Consider the following 19,348-nt stretch of genomic DNA (forward strand, 5'->3'; position numbering starts at 1 on the left):
TCACGATGAAGTCTCTTATCGGATGCCGTTCTTGCTTAGGTGAAGTAAGTAAGTTGGAAGCAATAGAGGGTTGCATCTCTCTTCCAAAGTGAATGGAATTTAAAAACCCTAAGAGGGTCTCCACGGCCCGTCTTCACTGGCTGTAAAAATGATGATAGATAGGAGCAAGAGAGAATATATGTAGGAAAGGAGTAGGGTTGAATATTATCTGATGAGAAACAAAAATGAGCCTCATTCTGATATTAGTACTGAGAAAAATGTTAGCATCCCTGATCTTCAGGTAACGGGAGGGTAACCATTTTCTTATCTTTTCCTTTTTCTTTCGAGGGAAAAAAAAATACCAGATCTTTTACGTTTTTTATTTATCGAAGAGATTTGGTTTGTTAGAACAGGGGAACAATTTTAGATCGGAGAAATCAAGTGGCGGCGATTCAATTTTCATTATCTATCTGTGCGCACATACATCTGGGGTTGAGACAATCCGCAGACTTGAGTGACTGCCGTAGCTTTCAGTACACTACGTAGGATTGAAAAATTTCAAGAATAGAGAATAAGAATATATATATATAATTGTGTAGAGAACTATATGACTAAGGATCTTTAAAGTGAATAGGACACAATTTTTGTTTAGCATTTCCACGCCAGTTTTCATACATCATTTTTTTCCACGAAATATTATACCACGAGTATTTTATTTTTATTTCAAGAAATTCTGCACCGAATATTTTCTATAATCCATGAAACCTTAAGGAGAGAAAAGCATAATCTACAACGTTTTTTACTCATATTAACAATATTTATCCCACGAGAAGTTTGAAACTGATTCATAACAAACATAAACAAAAATACTATATTTGAACTTTAAACAAAAAAAAGCACTAAAGAAAAAGATTAACTATCTATACTATTAAAACAAGACAACGTTAAATGGGTCGCGGGAACGGATACCTATGGACAGAAACATACGATGGTTCAACAATAGCATTCATGGTGATAGGGGCCGCACTGGTCTTTATAATGGTTCCAGGATTAGGATTTCTATATTCTGGACTTGCAAGAAGGAAGTCTGCTCTTTCTCTGATATGGGTCGTTCTAATGGCAACTTTAGTCGGGATGGTCCAATGGTATTTCTGGGGTTACTCATTAGCTTTCAGTCATACTGCTTCAAATAATAAATTTATTGGTGATTTAAATTCATTTGGGTTTAGAAACGTTTATGGAAAAATAAAAAATTCTGATGGAAGCGAAGTTCCTGGTCAGTTATATCCTGAAATTGCATTCGCAGCTTTCCAAATGATGTTTATGTGTGTAGCATTAAGTATTATTGCAGGTGCTACCGCTGAAAGGGGTAGATTGTTTCCTCACATGGTTTTCATCTTCATCTTTGCCACCTTGGTTTATTGCCCCATTTGTTATTGGATTTGGGCACCAGGTGGATGGGCATACCAATGGGGAGTCTTAGACTGGGCAGGTGGTGGTCCAGTAGAAATTTTAAGCGCTGTAGCAGGATTTGTTTACTCAATCTTTCTGGGTAGACGTAAGGAAAACTTACTGATTAATTTCAGACCACATAATGTCTCAATGGTGACTTTAGGTACTTCCATTCTCTGGTTTGGTTGGTTGTTATTCAATTCAGCTACTTCACTAACTCCTGACATGAGATCTGTCTACGCATTTATGAACACTAATATCAGCGCTGCCACAGGTGGTATGACGTGGTGTTTATTAGATTATAGAAGTGAGAAAAAATGGTCAACTGTCGGTTTATGTTCAGGGATCATTTGTGGATTAGTCGCTGCTACTCCCAGTTCAGGCTGTATTACATTATACGGTTCCTTTATCCAAGGTATCATATCCGGTATTGTCTGTAACTTTGCAACAAAGATCAAATATTACTTGAAAGTTGATGACTCATTAGATCTGTTGGCAGAACATGGTATTGCTGGCGTTGTTGGTCTAATATTCAACGCTCTGTTCGCTGCTGATTGGGTCATCGGAATGGATGGTAAAACGAGACACAGGGGCGGTTGGTTAACACATAACTATAAACAGATGTACAAACAGATAGCATACATAGCTGCAACAGTCGGTTACTGCGCTGTTGTTACTGCACTTATATGCTTCATTTTAGATAAGATTCCAGGACTACAATTGAGAGTAACGGAGGAAGCTGAAGCCCGAGGATTAGATGAAGACCAAATAGGTGAGTTCGCCTATGATTATGTCGAAGTTAGGAGAGATTACTACGAATGGGGTGTCGATACCGATAATATGCACTCGGGTGCTGAAAATGAACAAACAACTACTACTGAAAATAGTAGAGCAGCATCTCCTGCATCCTCGGCTATCAATGAACACCATATCTCAAATAGCGAAAAATAAGCATGATTCGCACGGACTTTCTCTTTGCATGAAGTTATGAAAATTTCTTCCCAAAAAAATTACGATTACATTTATTACTTTAAACATTTACTATTCTTATTGCATTCTCTAAACAAATAATAAAACCTTATAGATTCATAATTAATTTCTTCATTAATGATATTTCTTTTTTTTTCATCACATAAGTTTTTATGTAAGTTCTTTATTGATTTGTATCACGTAGGAAAGATCTATGGTATGCATTTTTGTTTAGCATTACAGTTCATCAAGGAATTTGGTAAAAAAAGATTTGTTTCCTACATATGGAATATTCTGTTCCTAAATCGCGAATTCCTTAATGGAATTTTTCTCATGATAAGATGATTTCGAAAGAAAAAAAAGACCCCAGTGAGGATTGAACTCACGATCTTGCGATTAACAGTCGCACGCCTTAACCAGCCTGGCCATGGAGTCCGAATTTCTTGTTGAAAAATTGCTTCATAGAAAACCACATATACAAGATTATATAGAAAAGCACATATACAAGATTATACCTTTTACGCTCTTTTATTGACGCAAGTGGTGTTAATTTTAGGTTTTCAAACAAACAACACATATACGACGTATTGATAGCCAGAACTCCTAGTCATCCAAGGTAGGGAGTGAGCTATATCTAATATAATTGATCAAGGTCAACTCAACAATACAACTGAGTAAAGGTATATGTATTGATTGGCTAAAATATATGTAGGGTACGGTTTTTTTCTAATATTGTGAAGGTAACAATTCAGTAATTGAAATACCATTAAAGAGAAATGACGTTCCTTATTTATTATACAGGTATATCGTTTTTATTACCAATAATATATATATATATATATATATTAATTAAGTTTAAATGCATGCATGGTTTATCAAAAGCTAGTTTGCTCAATTACTGCGGAGTAAATACCATTTCTGGTGCCAGGAACCCTTGTCATCCATCTCCCTAATCTATGTTCTTTGCTTACAGATGCTAGAACACGGAACATTTCTTTATTATATTTCCCAGATTCTACAACTTGAATTTTTGTAACAACACCATTACAACCATGTAGTTCACCAAGCAATTCAAACTCTCTGACATTTTCTTTTATTTTCCAGACTTTCAAAGTACCGTTATAGGAACCAGAGATAAAGATATTTGAATATGGGATTGCATATACGGCGGTTATCCAATATGGTTGAACAATTTTATTATCTTGTAACTGTTTTATCCTAATTTCTTCGTTAGCTTCACCAGATATTTTATCATTCCCCGGTATTGGAAGTAGACCATGGGCCACCCTTTCAGTAAATACTGGCTTCTTTTTCGCCAATGACCAAAGTGATAGATTCCCATTGTCGGATCCCGTAACAAAATGAGAGTCATCTACCATGGTCACCACATCAATGCTACCTTCAGAGAAGAACATTGGGGCTCGAGATTCATCTGGATATTGAAGTTCTCCATCTTCTGTTTCTGTCGCATTGGCCTTTAACCATCTCTTCAGTAATTTTTCGGGGTCATCTCCCCCTCTGAATGTTAGTCTTGTTTCATCAGGTATTTTCCAAAGCATGGCTGTTCTATCACGGGCACCTACAGTAACACACCTTTCCATACTTAAGGCAGATATATCAACAACGACATCATGATGACCATAGAGGACTTCAAGTTGTGAAAACTGTTTAATAGAGTACGTTCTTATTTTGTAATCTGCACAGGACGCATACAACTCGTCACTCCCTTTTCTAAATGCAAGTGATAAAACTTCTCCTCTACGATCTTTTGTGGGAATAACTTTAACAGGAACCAACGATTCCGTACTCCAAACGATTAACTTCTTATCTCTACCACCGGTAACAACATATTTCCCATCTGGAGATGCCGCAACTGTTAAAATTTCACCATAATGACCCTCAGTAGTGTTTTCGTAAGGGTTATTACCAACTGGTTTGAACTTTGGGCCACCTTTTATATATTTTAATTTTTTTGGTCTCTGGTTAAAATCTGTGACATCATACTTCGTTAACTGAAGATCTTTACTGACAGTATAAGCAAATATCTTACCTTTATTTTTATTACTTGTTTGCGAAGTTTCACTAGAAAATGTACGCAGTGCAGGTTGATAGCAACTGAGTGAAGTTAAATTTTTATCACCCACTCTTGTAAAAGTAGATTTTGCTTCAGGAAGTAGCAATTTATCAGCAATAAATCTATAAATTCTACCTTGTTGCTCCGCGACATCTAATTTTAGTCTGGATGCAATGATGTCTTTATCTAAATCACCTGCATCGAAGTTATTATAATCATCGACTTCTTTGGCCTCTTCATCAAGTGCAGATGTTCTTTCTGTCATGATCTCATTTGCCTCGGTTTTTAAATTTTCCAAATATTGTTTGGCCAATCTTCTTCTTTTATCTGCCGGATTTTCCTTTTCAAATTCTTCGTCAGACTCTAGTTCTTCATCACCATTTGAATCATTATCGGATGCAGCATTGTCTTCATTTGAAGATGGATCTGTAATTTCTTCATCTACAGCTGGTGATGGATGTTCATCTCTAACTCTTTTCCTGTTTCCTGTGACCGTTTTTTCACTCATAATTTATAGCGGTTGGATCTTATTTATGACAATGATTTGAAGGATATAATCGAATTGACGATTATACTTTATAATGTTCATTGACATAGTACTATATCTAGTATTGATTAGTATAAGCAAAAAATGTACCAAAGCCCATCTCAAATTTTATTTACTAAAAGATGAAATTTTTTCAATCGTTAGAAGTGATTTATTTTCAAGGGAAAAAATGTGAATTTCCAATTAGCCGCCGACGTGGGTCAAATAACAACTAACAGTTATAATACGATTGTATACTTTATTACTATAAACATAAATAATTACTTTCCATAATTACATATTATCCATCTGATTAACAAACCTTGCTTCCCTTAGATCATTTATACGTTTAGACAAATTCATCATCTCTGCCCTTTCTGAAATCTTCGCTGCCGCTGTCAGTGCCCTATCTTGTTTCAATTCCTGAACTATTGACAACGCCTTGTCAGAGTTTTGATCAGAACACGCAACAGCGAACAACCTTAGAAGAGCTTTGTCATATGCACCTGTAAGTGACTCGAGAATTTCTTGTTCATTACCATACATTTCTCCGTTATTTTCCAAAGTGTCAAGAAGTAGGTCAGACAAGACTTTAGAACGAAGGAATTCTTCCTCAGCCGCCATATTAACAGGAACTGCGAGTTCTTTATCACCACTGTTTTCATCTTCATCTCCCTCATCTTCACTTTGGTTATCAAATTCTTTTTCCCTTTGTTTCTGTTTATTTTCCTCTAATAATTGACTCTTGACAAAAACAGGTATTCTAACTTCCATTTCTGACGGCAGAGGAAGTGGGAATTCTGGCCAAGAATTTTTACCCTTCACCAAAATACAACTCAAAGTATCATAGTTTAAAGCTAGTGGCCATGCATGGACATCTATGTTGTTCTTACCACCTGCCATCTTCCAAACCTCCATATCCGTATCTAGAATTGGAACCCATCTACTTTTTAAAGTGGACCTCCATTTTGTTAAGACTAGTAAGACATTATCATTACCAAATATACATGGATCCCCAAAAGTGGAAAAAAATAAACTTTTGATACCCATTGGATTGAAATTAGAAAAATTGGTATCAAATTCTTCATCTACTTCAGGATCTCCCTGTGGTAAAATGATCGGCAATGGACATTCTCGTTGATAATATTTGGATAACGTTGGACTTTGTTCTAACAATGAAAACGAGACACCGTGATAAAATGAATAATGAACTGTGAAAACTTTGTAATCTTGTGCTGCAAGTGTTACTATCGGAACCATTTTCTCAACTGCTAATGGTAAACCAAATTGATTGAATGTTCGTAGGTAACCAAACGATGTTGCAACAAATATTCTTTTCGGCGTTGCTGCAACAGCAGTTATTCGTTCTCCCTTCTGTAATGGTATCATCTTCGTCCAGTTAGAACGTACACTATCATGAGGCCTATAATGTAGCTGACCAGTTTTAGATTGGGAGAATAAGGTACCGTTCTCATTTAAACAACACGTATCGAAACCAAACAGATCTTCGAAATGGTATTCATTATAACGACCAATATCAAAAAATGAAACTGTAACACTATATTGCTCACTGTTTCTAACCGTAGAAACATAACCCACATTATTCATGGTTAGATAACGTCTATCTGAGTTACCGAAAGGAGTCCCACCAGGTGAAATAGGTTTATAACGAAATCTCACTGGAGTATATGCAGTAGGTTGTTTCTGGCTATACCCTCTGTACTTACTATTCCCGCCATTTGAGACGTGTTGCTTTTTATTGTTGATATACCCTGCTCCGTCATCGTCATCAATAAAATCGTTCTCATCGTCAAAATAGTATTTACGCTTACCGTCTGCCAAATTCTTATCAGCATTGAAATCTTCATTAAATAGTTGTTCTGTGTCTGCTTCATTATCCTCATGAGAAATTCCATCAACCATTGGATTTGAATCGAAATCTTCATCGTCGTCATCCGAGTTAATAAATAACTTGTTTTCAGCCTTTTTAGTACTATCAGCCCCTTCTGATGCCTTTTCCGTTTTCGAAGCTGAGCTTGAAGGTTTAATTGATTCAGCAACACCTTGTACAGTAAGTATTGAACCCGTCCATGTCCCCAAAATAATATCCAAAGCTTTACCATTTGGTTGTACTTTCCAAACAAAGTTTGTGATTTGCTCTTTAAAGTCTTTGCTATAACGTATTTCAGAAGTGTGCCAATCCCAAACAATCAATTTATTGGTTAGATCCACTGCTGCAATGAAATTACCATTCAAAGGTTCATATTTCATATCAATATAATTAGAGGCGGTAATTGATGGGTTAGTCAAGGTTTTCAACAACCCATAATCCTTAATTGTGAAAACTTTAACAGTTTTATCATCACATGGAACAGCAAAATGTTGACCTCTTGGATGCCATGCAACACGAGTACATAGCCTATTATTTGTACTGAATTCAGAATCCTTAATTCGCTTAGCAGTATCCTCATGGTCAGAGTCTTCAAGATCGCTATCATCGTTTGTAAAATCTTTGTCAATCTTATTTAAAATCTTATCCTTACTGAGAACATCATCATCATCATCATCATCATCATCATCATCATCATATGTAACTTTTGGAATATATCCTGGTAATTCATGTACTTTATTAGGACTTGTTGACATCATTGAAAAAAACTGGATGTTCCCATTAACAAAAGATACAGACAATGTGTTAGTTTGAGAATTATAAGATAATTGAGAAATTTGCTCGTCCACTTTCATAGAATGCTTATGGAAATCATCACCATTATTCAATTCAATCAGCGTTAGTACTAAATCATCACCTGCAAATACTCCCATCTTACCAGAATGAATTGAAACACAATCTCTAACGGGTAATGGAAACCTGGCGACCAAATCCTCCTTTGGTGTTTTAAAGTTATATCTATAAACATCCCCATGGAAAGTCGTCACTAAAAATGTATCTTTAGAATCACAACATATAGCAGTTAAATCTTTAGCAGTTTCTAAGACTTCAGGTTCTTCTTCTGGGTTATTTGTCTTTAAAACTTTGGTCAACCCGCCCTTGTTAGCCACACACAGATTGTTATTATCGGCTGCCAGTGAGATTAATGTCTTCCCACCAAAATCAAAAATTGATTTATCGATGATTGTAGGCATGGTTCGTTTTTTGGTATAATCTCGTTCGGGTTTCCAGCTAATTATTGACGTTCTGCTATCAATTGTTTTGTAGATGCTTGAGATATAAGTTGTTCAATGCGCAAACTCTGGTGATATAATGTTGAGGTTATCGAACATTTACATATTTGAACTTTACGCGTTTCGCGTATTGTGTGACAGACGATTTCATTTTTGCTTTTGATATAACGATAAGCATCAAGGCTAAGATAATAATAATCTGTATAGATAGTTTTCATATGAGAGGAATAAGACCATCTTTTTAATTACAGTCACCATGAAATATTTACAATTTTTATATGTTCTTCTGTAAAAGTGATTATAAACTTCTCTTGTTCCTTAACAGGAGGGTTTTTTCAAGAAGTAATATGAGAAAAGAAATAGAGATACTATCACGCCAGATTATTACATATCCATTTTGGCAAATAATCTTCAATTGAAACCTTTAAACCCATGCAAAAGAAGGTCTAACCTCTCTTTCTCCAATCCATTATATTCTGAGAATGCTCCTTCTTCCTTCTCTGAATCTATAAGCCATTTTTGCATTTGCGACGGTAAGCTACTAAAGCTTGTATAATATCTTGGTCTTAAGGCAACGAAATCAGAATTTCTTGAATTTTTTGTGCAATCAGACATTCTTGGATAGAAATTCTCTATAACTTTGCTATAACTTTCAGTATTATCCAAAGTTGTCATTTCATTACTGTCTTCATTTCGTAATTGGAGACTTGACAGATCATATAAAGGAACATTTTTACCTGCAGTAGTTGATATTTTTAGAGTAGGTTTATCGGCAAATATTAGATTTGATATACGCATGAAACCAGTGCAATCTTTATTGTTTGATTGGTTGACAATGCCAGTCCTCCACTTATTTGAAAGTTTTTTGTCCATCCATTTTAAGTTGAAGGAGTGTCTATCATTTTGTCTTTGATCCAGTTCAGTAAACTCACTGTAGAAATATGGGGCCCTTGGTAAAGTTTTGGGTTTTATTGTTAAGTCAATACCTCTCAAATTGGCAAATATTCGTGAGAATTTAATGATATCACCAGGTAACACGATAAGATCAAGTTTAGGTATTGATCTACTTATATTCTTTGGTGACGTTGAGAATGTAGGTTTCCCGTAGCGGATTTGGCATATTCTACTTAGCTCATTATATATGTTTTCGAATACCTTGGTTTCGTTTCGATTCCCTTTAAAACTCGGTTTATAATGTAGTCCTAATTGGAGGAAGAGAGCTTTATGCTGCAAAGACTTTAATAATGACATAATACTGTAAGATTACGTATTTCTTCATTAATTATCTTCATAGGGTATGGCTGCTTCTGATGATTATATGAATTAGTATTTGCAGTTTATTTAAGGAAAGAAAAGAAGTTGTAACCGTTAAAACATAAAAAATCGGTATTTGCAGGATATTAATTTTATACAAGGTATATTTTATATATAACAATCAAAAGAAAACATCAGTAGACTCTATGTATGTACTCTATGTATGTACATATTATTGATTTAGTGCTTTCAACAAACCACTTATTTCCACTGCTTCTTGACAAAGTGCCATACAATAGGAGATACCCATAGGAATGCGGCGGCGTACGCAGCTGTGGTTAAAGTCTTATTTGTTTGTTGTTGATGTAGTTTTTTCTCTTCTTCAGATTCTCCTTGTGGTAAGCCAAACATGATGTAAATAGTTTTGTGATATAGAACACTTTTTGATTAATAGGTTCGCTTCTTTCTCCTTCTTTTGTAATGCTTATCTGTATGTAAGGAAACACACATTTCTTATACATTATAAAGTATTCCTTAACAAGAGGCGGCGGGTTTCTCTGTATTTTTTTGAAAACTTCAACAATTTCAAAAATTCAACTTTAAGAGAAATACTCTTTTGTTTGACACTAAAAGTAGATTGAGAAAAGAAGAGAAGAGAAGACGAGAGAAGACTATAGAGCAATCACTTCTGTACTATCGATACCATAGAGTAAGATGAGTGAACTAACAGAACAACAAACTCCGACTATAGATCCAAGTTTCGAAAGTGAAACGCCTGTTGTAACGGATGAAACCCCAGCTACTACTTCTACTGCTGAAGAAAATAAAGATAATACTGTAGAATCAAATACTGTTGCTACTGAATCAACTATTGAACATAAAGAAAATGGAGGCGAAAACGAAGACGAAAATGAAAATGAAGAGAGTGCGCCAACAGAGGATTTAGATATCGGGGTTGGTGGTACAACCGGAAATGAAAGGATTTCAACCGATTCCAACAATGAGGATAAGAATGAAGAACAGACAGCCCTTGAAAGAAAACGTAAACATATTGAAACAAGTACATCGGATGACGATGAAGAAGATGACGACAGAATTAGAAGTGTACAAGGCGACAATCTACCAAGGAGCTCATCCGCGGATCTTGATATTATTGACCCATCAAAGAGCCGTCAAATGCTAGAAGAGAAACTGGACCGTATTCTAAAGAAACCCAAAGTTAGAAGGACGAGAAGAGATGAAGACGATTTAGAACAATATCTTGACGAAAAGATTCTAAGGTTAAAAGACGAAATGAATATAGCTGCTCAAATGGATATTGATACGTTGAATAAGAGAATAGAAACCGGTGATACATCATTGATCGCAATGCAAAAGGTCAAGCTATTACCCAAGGTTTCTAGTGTATTATCAAAAGCAAATTTAGCAGATACCATCCTGGATAACAATTTATTACAAAGTGTAAGAATTTGGTTGGAACCTTTACCTGATGGATCATTACCTTCTTTTGAAATCCAAAAATCCTTATTTGCAGCTTTGAATGATTTACCTATTAAGACAGAACATTTGAAAGAAAGTGGGCTAGGTAGAGTTGTTATTTTCTATACAAAGTCAAAACGTGTTGAACCTCAATTAGCTAAACTCGCAGAAAAACTGATTGCAGAATGGACAAGGCCAATCATTGGGGCATCCGATAATTACAGAGATAAGAGAATTATGCAATTACAATTTGATTCAGAGAAATTAAGGAAGAAATCAGCATTAGATTCCGCTAAAAGTAGAAGAAAGAGAACATCTGGACAAACAGGTGGGTCAACAGCACAAACTCTATACGAGCAAGCCGCTGCCAGAAGAAATAGGGCTGCAGCACCAGCGCAAACAACAACTGATTATAAATATGCACCTGTAAGCAACTTGGGATCAGTTTCCTCGACAGCAAGAACAACTGGTGTCGGTTCAACGCTGAATAACAGTGAAATGTACAAAAGACTAAATGCAAGATTGTCAAAGCATAAAAGGACTAAATAGGATGAAACATATATAATAATAGTTTTACTTCATTAGGTTTACAGCAAATAATAGGTGGTAATCGTTTAATTTAACTAGCATATATATCTATTTCCTCATCGAAGTTAACGACATTGTTTTGTAGTAGTCTTGTTTTCCATTCACAGATACAAAAAGAATAATAGCTTAAATATATATTGCTGGATTATATTTAATAGGGTTATTGCTTCAACATGACGTTCGTTAAATAGCTAGCATATGAGTGTGTTATGATTATAATGCAAAAAGGCTCTAGATCATACATTATACGGTATGGGTTACATTCAATTCATGAAGATATTGTTATTGATAATTTTTTTAATTGACGTATTTTAAAGAATTATACAAGTTCTTAAATGAGGTAACATAAACAAATATATATATATTTTTGATAGTATGTTTTGGTTTGTTTAAGCTCTTGGCTTTTCCTTCTTTTCCTTCCACAAAGCTAACAAAGAGACACCAGAGACCTTGACGACCTTGAATCTAACACCTGGCATATCACCCTTAGCCTTACCCTTCTTACCGAAACCAGCTAATAAGACTTCATCATTTTCATCAACAAAGTTTAAACAACCATCATTTGGAACGAAAGCAGTAACCTTCTTACCGTTCTTGATCAATTGAACTCTAACACACTTTCTGATAGCAGAGTTAGGTTGTTTAGATTCAATACCTAATTTTTCTAAAACGATACCTTTAGCATGAGAGGAACCACCGAATGGAGAAGATTTGAAGGCTGTACCCAATAATCTCTTCTTATAGTTGTTTTCGGCCCAACGGCTGTAATTATAGTATTAATTTTTGATGGGGAAAAAATTAATATTAAGAGTTAGTATTTTGAAAAAAAGTTCACTTCTTGATTACGGGAAAAGTATTTCATGTGTTTTGAAATACAATAATAGCTTATAATGGAAATATCATTCAATGATAATCATAAAATTCAGTAAAATGTATATATTCAATATCAGCCTTAAAATGGTATACGCATTGCATAATTTTATGCTTGTATTTGGTATATTACTTCTTCCTCATCTTACTAATGGCTGAATAATAATGGAATGTTCATAACAAAGTTCTTGGGAGAAAAACTCATTTAAACTATTCTGGAAGTGACGTATTTGCCCATTTCCTTGGCTTTGTTTTCCACTGAAGTTGTAGAACCACTCACTGATTTAAAAATCGAAAACCTCTATGGAATTATTTTTCAATATTGTCTTATTATTACTATTATTTCCCAAATGTTTGTTCAATATATTCATTTAACATACTTGTTTCTTCTGTGGACACGTAACTTTCTAGCGGAATTCAAACCTCTTGGCTTACCCTTACCCATTTTTGGTTATTATTTGCTGTGCTGTTATTTTTATTCCTTTGCTTTAGGTAAACTCACTTCAACTTTAATATATGTTGATCAACATAAAGCACTCTCATCTAGCAAGTTACTATGGTCGGTTCCTAGTAAATTCCCTGGGGCTCCTGGGCAATAGTAGAGATCTCTCTGTCTAATTCTCATTCCAAACTCTGTTCTTGACGAAAGGGTCGGCCCAGGGGAAGATCTCTTCGTAGACGGAAAATCTGGACAAACAGCAAGCGTAAACCCGGCCCCCGTTCACAGGTTTTCCGAACAGTTTTCTTTTTGAAAAGCCATGACAAAAATAATGTACGGGTGTTTTATTATATTGTTTGGAGTTCTGGATGTTAGACGGTCTTGTAAAACAGGTCCATATCGAAAGAATTCTTTCAATGGTGCGAATGAAATATATAACATTACTATAATAGAATAAAAGAAAGACCAGCATTGCCCTCAAATAGAGTAAATCGCCACCAGTAACACATTATATAAGCCTTTGACTGTATTGCATAGAAACTTGCGTCAAATAAGAGATGACGACTCTTCAACCTTTTGAAGCTACAGATCTTTTCAAGCTCAATAATGTTAATCTAGATACATTAACTGAGAATTTCCCATTAGAATTTTATTTTGAATATTTAATACTTTGGCCAGAATTGTTTTTCAAGAGTGTTGAAACAACACTTACAGGTGTTTCACATGATGATATATCAGGCTACATGATGGGTAAAACGGAGGGGAAGGCAAATGAATGGCATACACATATCACTGCTGTAACTGTGGCACCTGAATTCCGTAGGATTTCATTGGCTTCCAAATTATGTAATACATTAGATGCAATGACTGATTCTCCACCTCATGAAGTCAATTTTATTGATTTGTTTGTGAAATGTAATAATGTTTTGGCAATTAATTTGTACGAGAAATTAGGTTATAGTGTTTATCGACGAGTCGTTGGATATTATAATACACCGGAGGATGGATATCCTGAAACGTTAAAGAAGATAGATGACGATAAGGATGCGTATGATATGAGGAAAAGTATGGGAAGAGACAAAGGTAAGAGTGTGCGCGATGATGGACGAAATCATAAATGCTATCCGCATGACGTGCGATTCTAGGCAAGAAACAGACTTTTTTAGTTGTCCATCACTATATTGTAATAATATAACCACGAGGAGTACCTCTCTTTTTTTTAATATAACTTAATAGATTGTGCTTCACAACTAGACATAAATGTGGTTCCTTTTACATATACGATTATATTTTCTTTGAAATTTCTTAACAGAGTCTTCACTGTTAAGGATGAATAGTCAATTTGGGGAATATGACAACTACAGACGTTATAAATATAGCCCCCTCCAATAGGCTAGTTCTTGTTATAATGACAGTGTCACTGTACTTCAATTCATTAACCCCAGAACTAAATTCTGAAAATTTTTGGAAATTTCAACTTCGGATCGGAGTTCGAAGTTCGGATCGCATCATTAAAATTCGGGGACCCAATTAGATAATAAGCATATGGAGACTATATAGAAGGATATTTAACGGTAGAGAAGAACAGTTTGGTATTTAACGCAACCAGGAAAATCATACTTTTCTTTGCTTTACCATGTTTAATTGCTAAAATAAATTAAAAAAACATTGGTGAAAAGTCCGAACGATTTCTTAACATTTTATGCGGAGCAAACTATGTCAACGTTAGAATCAGCAATCACAGGAGCCATTGCCTCTGCTATGGCAAATGCTCTAGTCTATCCAATTGATTTAGCTAAAACGAGGATTCAAAGTGAAGTAAACAATGCCACGCAAAGAGGAGGACAAAAACAGGACTCTCAAAAAAGAAGTATAACTGAAAGGAAAAAATCGAGGGATGTAATTAGGTACATTTTAGAAATCTTGAAGAGGAAAGGTATCCAAGGTCTTTACCAGGGTGCACCAACGTCTATTTTTTCCAGTTTTGTTCAAAATTTCTTTTATTTCCTTTGGTATACATTTTTAAGACGTAAATATTTTAACTTGAAGACTGGTAATACTACTACTATACGAAAGATAAGATTATCAACTTTAGAAGAATTAATTACAGGAGTCTGTGCAGCTACTATGACACAATTGATAACAAATCCTATTGAAGTTGTCCTAACTAGACAACAAACAATGGAAAACGAGGGGAATGTGACTATCATGTCTGTAATAAAAGCAGTCTATGAGGATAATAATAGAAAGATGTCAAGTTTTTGGAAGGGTTTCAAAGTATCCTTAATTCTAACAATAAATCCGTCGATCACTTTTACATCCTTCCAAAAATTAAAGGAACTCCTATTTGTAATGAAGGGACAAACTATAGAATTGACTGCAGGATATAACTTTGCTCTCGGTGCTATGGCAAAGATTATATCTACTTTATGTACTCAGCCATTAATTGTAGCCAAAGTTTCGTTACAAAGAGCAAATTCAAATTTTACACATTTCCAAGAAGTATTAGAATATATCATTAAGAATGAAGGAATATCTTCCTTATGGAAGGGCCTAATCCCGCAAATAATGAAAGGTATATTAGTCCAAGGGTTCCTGTTTGCGTTTAAGGGAGAATTGATTAAACTTTGGAAAAAAACATTCTTATTAAGAAAGCTATTGCTGGAAGAAAAAAGTTGGAGATATTTGAGTACTCATTGACTCTGGGAAGGTCAATTAATAGTAAATAAGGATTAAAAATTGTATAAAAAGGGATACATGTTTATGTAATAATGTTTTTTATCACGGAATATTCATTGAAGATAAGAATCTATTGTTCTATACTAGAAAAAAAGGGTTCATTTTTTTTTTTTCATTCTTAGGAAAACGGGGTCTACTCGTGGACGAATTCGTACCTACCACCTTGAGTTTCGAAGTTCTTTAAGAAATCTTCAATCTTGGTAAATTCTTCATCAGTAATTTTACATTTATCTTCATCGAAATTTTGTTCAATCTTATCTAAAGTGGAACCACTTGGAATTGGGATGAATCTAGCACCTGAGAATTCTTTTCTGGAATTGAAATGTTTGATCCAACCAAGGGCAATTTGTGTCAAAGAAACTGCATGGGCAGCGTCACGCTTTAAACGAATTTCATTTTCCAAAAATTGGACCAAAACAAGATTCTGCTTCAAACGATCACCATGGAACCAACTAATTGCCTTTTGATAACTACCTTCTGGAATATCATTATTAGTTTTAATTTGACCAGTCAATAGACCTCTACCCAATGGAGAATAACAAATAATAATCAATCCGTATTCACTGCAAACCTTTGCGACATCATTGTGTAAGATATCTGTTGTGAACATTGATAATTCTACTTCAACACATGCCAAATATTTAGCGAAATCCTTATGCACAGCGGTAATTTCTTTAGCAACAACTTCACTTAAAGACATGGCACCGATAACACCTTCTTCGATCAATTCAGCTAAAGCTTCGAAAGTTTCGCGGGGATAAACTTCATCTTTAGAGCAAATTTCCATATCCAATCTAGCAGGTTCAAAAATATCAATGTAACCACCAATGTTTTGGACACAGGCTTTAACACTATCAATAACTTGATCATGCTTACCTTGACAAACGAAGTTAATACCATCGTAAGCACCTTTACAACTGATGATTACATCTTTTCTTAAATCGGGGTACTTAGCGAAGAATTCCTTACAATAAGTCAAATTTCTATAGTCTGGCCCATAGAATTCACCAACGTTGAAGAAAGCCTTGTGGTTTCTAGCTTGAGCAAGTTTGATGACTTGGTGCATAGTTTTGAAAGCTTGATCCATAGGGACTGGTGGTTCTTTCCATGTTAGGGACATTAGACCGTAACCAGTTGAGATTTTGGATAGTTCTTTTCTTAATTGAATTACTTTGGACATTGTTTTTAGTAGGTTGGTTATATATGATATATTTCTTTCCGGTAGTTCAATTGTAAAAATACGATACAAAAAAAATGAGAGCAGTTAAGTTGAAAAGATTCCCATATATCAGATCCCTTTATATAATCCTACATATTTAGTTCCCCTGGTTAATGGCGGGCTACTAATACAGAAGATATCCTATATCCATCAGGTTTCCGTTTAAAAATTTTAAGATTTCGGAAGAAACTGTCCGGAGGAAAAGGGCATGTTAAGGTGCGTTGGGAACGTTAACGGCCTGGTTATAACCTCCGCGGAGAATAAGTACACATGTGGATTTTGTATTTTAATGGAATATATTGATTGGGATGAATCACGGATGGATGAATAATTTTAAGGCACTCACGGATGTATTTACATACCTACTTTCCATCAATCGATAGAGTGGGGGTCTTAGTTTAACGCGATGTTATTGCATTCGGTCTACGGTCTAATGGACATCCACGGACAAACTACTTATGTTACAATCGTGTGATGTTTCTTGAGATCCTGTATTTAGGTGCTCCATGGAACATAGTGAGCTGGTTATCATCAAGCGAATAGTTTTCTCATTATTATTCCTATTTCTTTGTTCTTTTCTCCCCATTTGAAGTAGACTATAACCTTACTTACGCCGCTAACTATTGCAATGTTATATCATGAGATGATGAGCTAAATAATGCGTATCTCATGTAACGTTACTTACCTTTCATCGACGTTGGCATTGCCGCAAAGTTGGAAAAAATAAAAATATCTTGGCATTCCATCGAAATGAGATCCTTTGAAACATCGGGTCATATACCCTCCGAAGGGTACGCCGATTACCTTCCAAAGAGTTAGGTTAAAGGATAATAAATATGATATAAAATTTTATATTTTTGTATTTACAGCAAGTTATGAAGTCTCTTCATCTATTAAGTAATTTATCTATTCATTAGCTTATTCATTTATTTATTGACATCTTTAGTATGATGGCTATTATCCTCTGATTCGTTGTTCTTTTGTACGTTAATTTCAGTCTTCATTTCCGATTGTTCCTCATGTTGTTGATCTAGTGCATCTAAACTAATATCGTCCTTAACCCTAACAATGGCACCTTCTTCTTGTTGTTCCTCTTCTTTCATAATCTCCTCTTGCTCCTTTAATTGAGCTAACTTTTGCTTAGCTGAAACCTCTTCTTCTTTAACTATATTGACTTTAACTTCATGATATAATTCATCCGGTATACCACTCAAAACATCACATAATGCATCATATAATGACTTCTTAGATTTAACATCACCAAAATTATATGCAGTGGCCATAATCAAAAGAGTCGAGGGAATCTTATCCTTTAATCTCATGTTTAACCAAATCCTTAAATTATTTCTTAAGTTATCATCAGATATATTAGAAACCCTAATACCTCGAGATGTACATGCCATACGTAATTCAGCAGAATCTAGTTGTTCAGCATCTTCATAATAAATTGATAAATCATCTTTTTTCAAATCAAGCATCTTATATCTAATACGATAACGTAACATGACATCTGTACCGAACGGTTGTAGATTCATATATTTGGCCATAGCAACTAAATACGGTCTGGTTAAATTATCCAAAACAGTATCATCAGTAAATAATTTGGCAACATGAATTAATTGTTCACGGGATTCTGGTTCACCTGTAGCACGAACATGTTTATAAAACTGATTGAATACCGCCTTTTGTTCACTAGATATATCATTAGGTTTGAAATGAACTTTATTCTCTTTGATAATATTAGACATTAATTCCCTCGTCTTTCGTAAACTATTAATTTTAGACGCCTTCGACTTACTTGATTCATAAGTGGAAGGTAATAAATTTGGAAATAATTTCAACGCAACAGGTAGTAATAATTCTGCAAAAGGTATCAGAACAAAGGCTGCAAATGGAACTAATCTAACGATATCTTGAGTGGTTCTTTTCAATTGTAAGAGTTCTCTACGACTTAATGCATAACCGGCAGACATTTTAATTAATAATTTGGATGAAATTTTTATTTCCAATCCTAATAATTTTGTACCATCCCAATAATGGTGTAGCTCGTGCTTCACTCTAGTCCATAAAGGAGGTTTAACAATAGTTGTTTTCACTTCAGTTACTTTCTTATTAGGGTCATCTGGCGTAGGAGATTTGGTGTAAGTCGAATTAAGGCGGTATGAATGAGTTTGGCCTATATATATAGGTGATGAAAGGTTACTGGGTATCAAAGAAAGTCTGAGTCTCAACGGAAAATTGTTATTCACCGATAACCTTTTATATATTATCGAAGAACTATTTTTTAACATTTCGGAATGTTTATTCTTTTAATTGTTAGTAAGCCTGATTACGGCAGTCGCTTTTTATTAGTTAAAGTAAATGACTTTACGAATAGTAACCAATCATATAGATAATGTATAACTATCCAAACGATGAAACTGTATTTTTTACCTTATTTTGCAATGATGACTCAATGAAGGAATCGCGATGCCAGCTGTCGAAATTTCAACATGAGTATCTCTTATTCTATTTTTCTTGAATTTTTCATTCAATCTTTTCTTAACGGAGCTGTACAGATCCGGCGGAAGATCCATC

The 19,348-nt window shown here is 34.8% G+C and overlaps 10 protein-coding genes and 1 non-coding gene across 11 annotated transcripts; 4 read left to right on the plus strand and 7 right to left on the minus strand.

Annotated features, from left to right (window-relative positions):
* Positions 1–927: 927 nt before the first annotated feature.
* On the plus strand, positions 928–2,382 carry MEP3 (ammonium permease MEP3; the record flags this gene model as incomplete). Its single annotated transcript, XM_003667804.1, has 1 exon — positions 928–2,382. The coding sequence occupies one exon, from the start codon at positions 928–930 to the stop codon at positions 2,380–2,382; it is 1,455 nt and encodes a 484-aa protein (XP_003667852.1).
* Positions 2,383–2,761: 379 nt separating this feature from the next.
* Positions 2,762–2,835, minus strand: NDAI0Atrna7N. Its single transcript has one exon. It is a non-coding gene; the product is annotated as a tRNA-Asn (tRNA).
* A 440-nt stretch (positions 2,836–3,275) lies between these two features.
* RRP9 (ribosomal RNA-processing protein RRP9) lies at positions 3,276–4,982 on the minus strand (the record flags this gene model as incomplete). Its single annotated transcript, XM_003667805.1, has 1 exon — positions 3,276–4,982. The coding sequence occupies one exon, from the start codon at positions 4,980–4,982 to the stop codon at positions 3,276–3,278; it is 1,707 nt and encodes a 568-aa protein (XP_003667853.1).
* A 312-nt stretch (positions 4,983–5,294) lies between these two features.
* Positions 5,295–8,144, minus strand: CTF4 (chromatin-binding protein CTF4; the record flags this gene model as incomplete). Its single annotated transcript, XM_003667806.1, has 1 exon — positions 5,295–8,144. The coding sequence occupies one exon, from the start codon at positions 8,142–8,144 to the stop codon at positions 5,295–5,297; it is 2,850 nt and encodes a 949-aa protein (XP_003667854.1).
* Positions 8,145–8,594: 450 nt separating this feature from the next.
* MSS18 (Mss18p) lies at positions 8,595–9,434 on the minus strand (the record flags this gene model as incomplete). The annotated part of the gene is made up of 1 exon (XM_003667807.1): positions 8,595–9,434. One exon carries the CDS (start codon positions 9,432–9,434, stop codon positions 8,595–8,597), a length of 840 nt encoding a protein of 279 aa, XP_003667855.1.
* A 717-nt stretch (positions 9,435–10,151) lies between these two features.
* SPN1 (transcription factor SPN1) lies at positions 10,152–11,465 on the plus strand (the record flags this gene model as incomplete). The annotated part of the gene is made up of 1 exon (XM_003667808.1): positions 10,152–11,465. One exon carries the CDS (start codon positions 10,152–10,154, stop codon positions 11,463–11,465), a length of 1,314 nt encoding a protein of 437 aa, XP_003667856.1.
* Positions 11,466–11,893: 428 nt separating this feature from the next.
* Positions 11,894–12,819, minus strand: RPS23B (40S ribosomal protein uS12; the record flags this gene model as incomplete). Its single annotated transcript, XM_003667809.1, has 2 exons — positions 11,894–12,266; positions 12,755–12,819. 2 exons carry the CDS (start codon positions 12,817–12,819, stop codon positions 11,894–11,896), a joined length of 438 nt encoding a protein of 145 aa, XP_003667857.1.
* A 551-nt stretch (positions 12,820–13,370) lies between these two features.
* Positions 13,371–13,958, plus strand: NAT3 (peptide alpha-N-acetyltransferase complex B subunit NAT3; the record flags this gene model as incomplete). Its single annotated transcript, XM_003667810.1, has 1 exon — positions 13,371–13,958. The coding sequence occupies one exon, from the start codon at positions 13,371–13,373 to the stop codon at positions 13,956–13,958; it is 588 nt and encodes a 195-aa protein (XP_003667858.1).
* A 571-nt stretch (positions 13,959–14,529) lies between these two features.
* On the plus strand, positions 14,530–15,513 carry ANT1 (Ant1p; the record flags this gene model as incomplete). Its single annotated transcript, XM_003667811.1, has 1 exon — positions 14,530–15,513. The coding sequence occupies one exon, from the start codon at positions 14,530–14,532 to the stop codon at positions 15,511–15,513; it is 984 nt and encodes a 327-aa protein (XP_003667859.1).
* Positions 15,514–15,685: 172 nt separating this feature from the next.
* NDAI0A04610 (pyridoxine 4-dehydrogenase) lies at positions 15,686–16,732 on the minus strand (the record flags this gene model as incomplete). Its single annotated transcript, XM_003667812.1, has 1 exon — positions 15,686–16,732. One exon carries the CDS (start codon positions 16,730–16,732, stop codon positions 15,686–15,688), a length of 1,047 nt encoding a protein of 348 aa, XP_003667860.1.
* Positions 16,733–17,697: 965 nt separating this feature from the next.
* YLH47 (Ylh47p) lies at positions 17,698–19,062 on the minus strand (the record flags this gene model as incomplete). The annotated part of the gene is made up of 1 exon (XM_003667813.1): positions 17,698–19,062. The coding sequence occupies one exon, from the start codon at positions 19,060–19,062 to the stop codon at positions 17,698–17,700; it is 1,365 nt and encodes a 454-aa protein (XP_003667861.1).
* Between the last annotated feature and the right edge of the window lie 286 nt (positions 19,063–19,348).

Source organism: Naumovozyma dairenensis, chromosome 1, assembly GCF_000227115.2.
Source record: "Naumovozyma dairenensis CBS 421 chromosome 1, complete genome".
NCBI lineage: Eukaryota > Fungi > Ascomycota > Saccharomycetes > Saccharomycetales > Saccharomycetaceae > Naumovozyma > Naumovozyma dairenensis.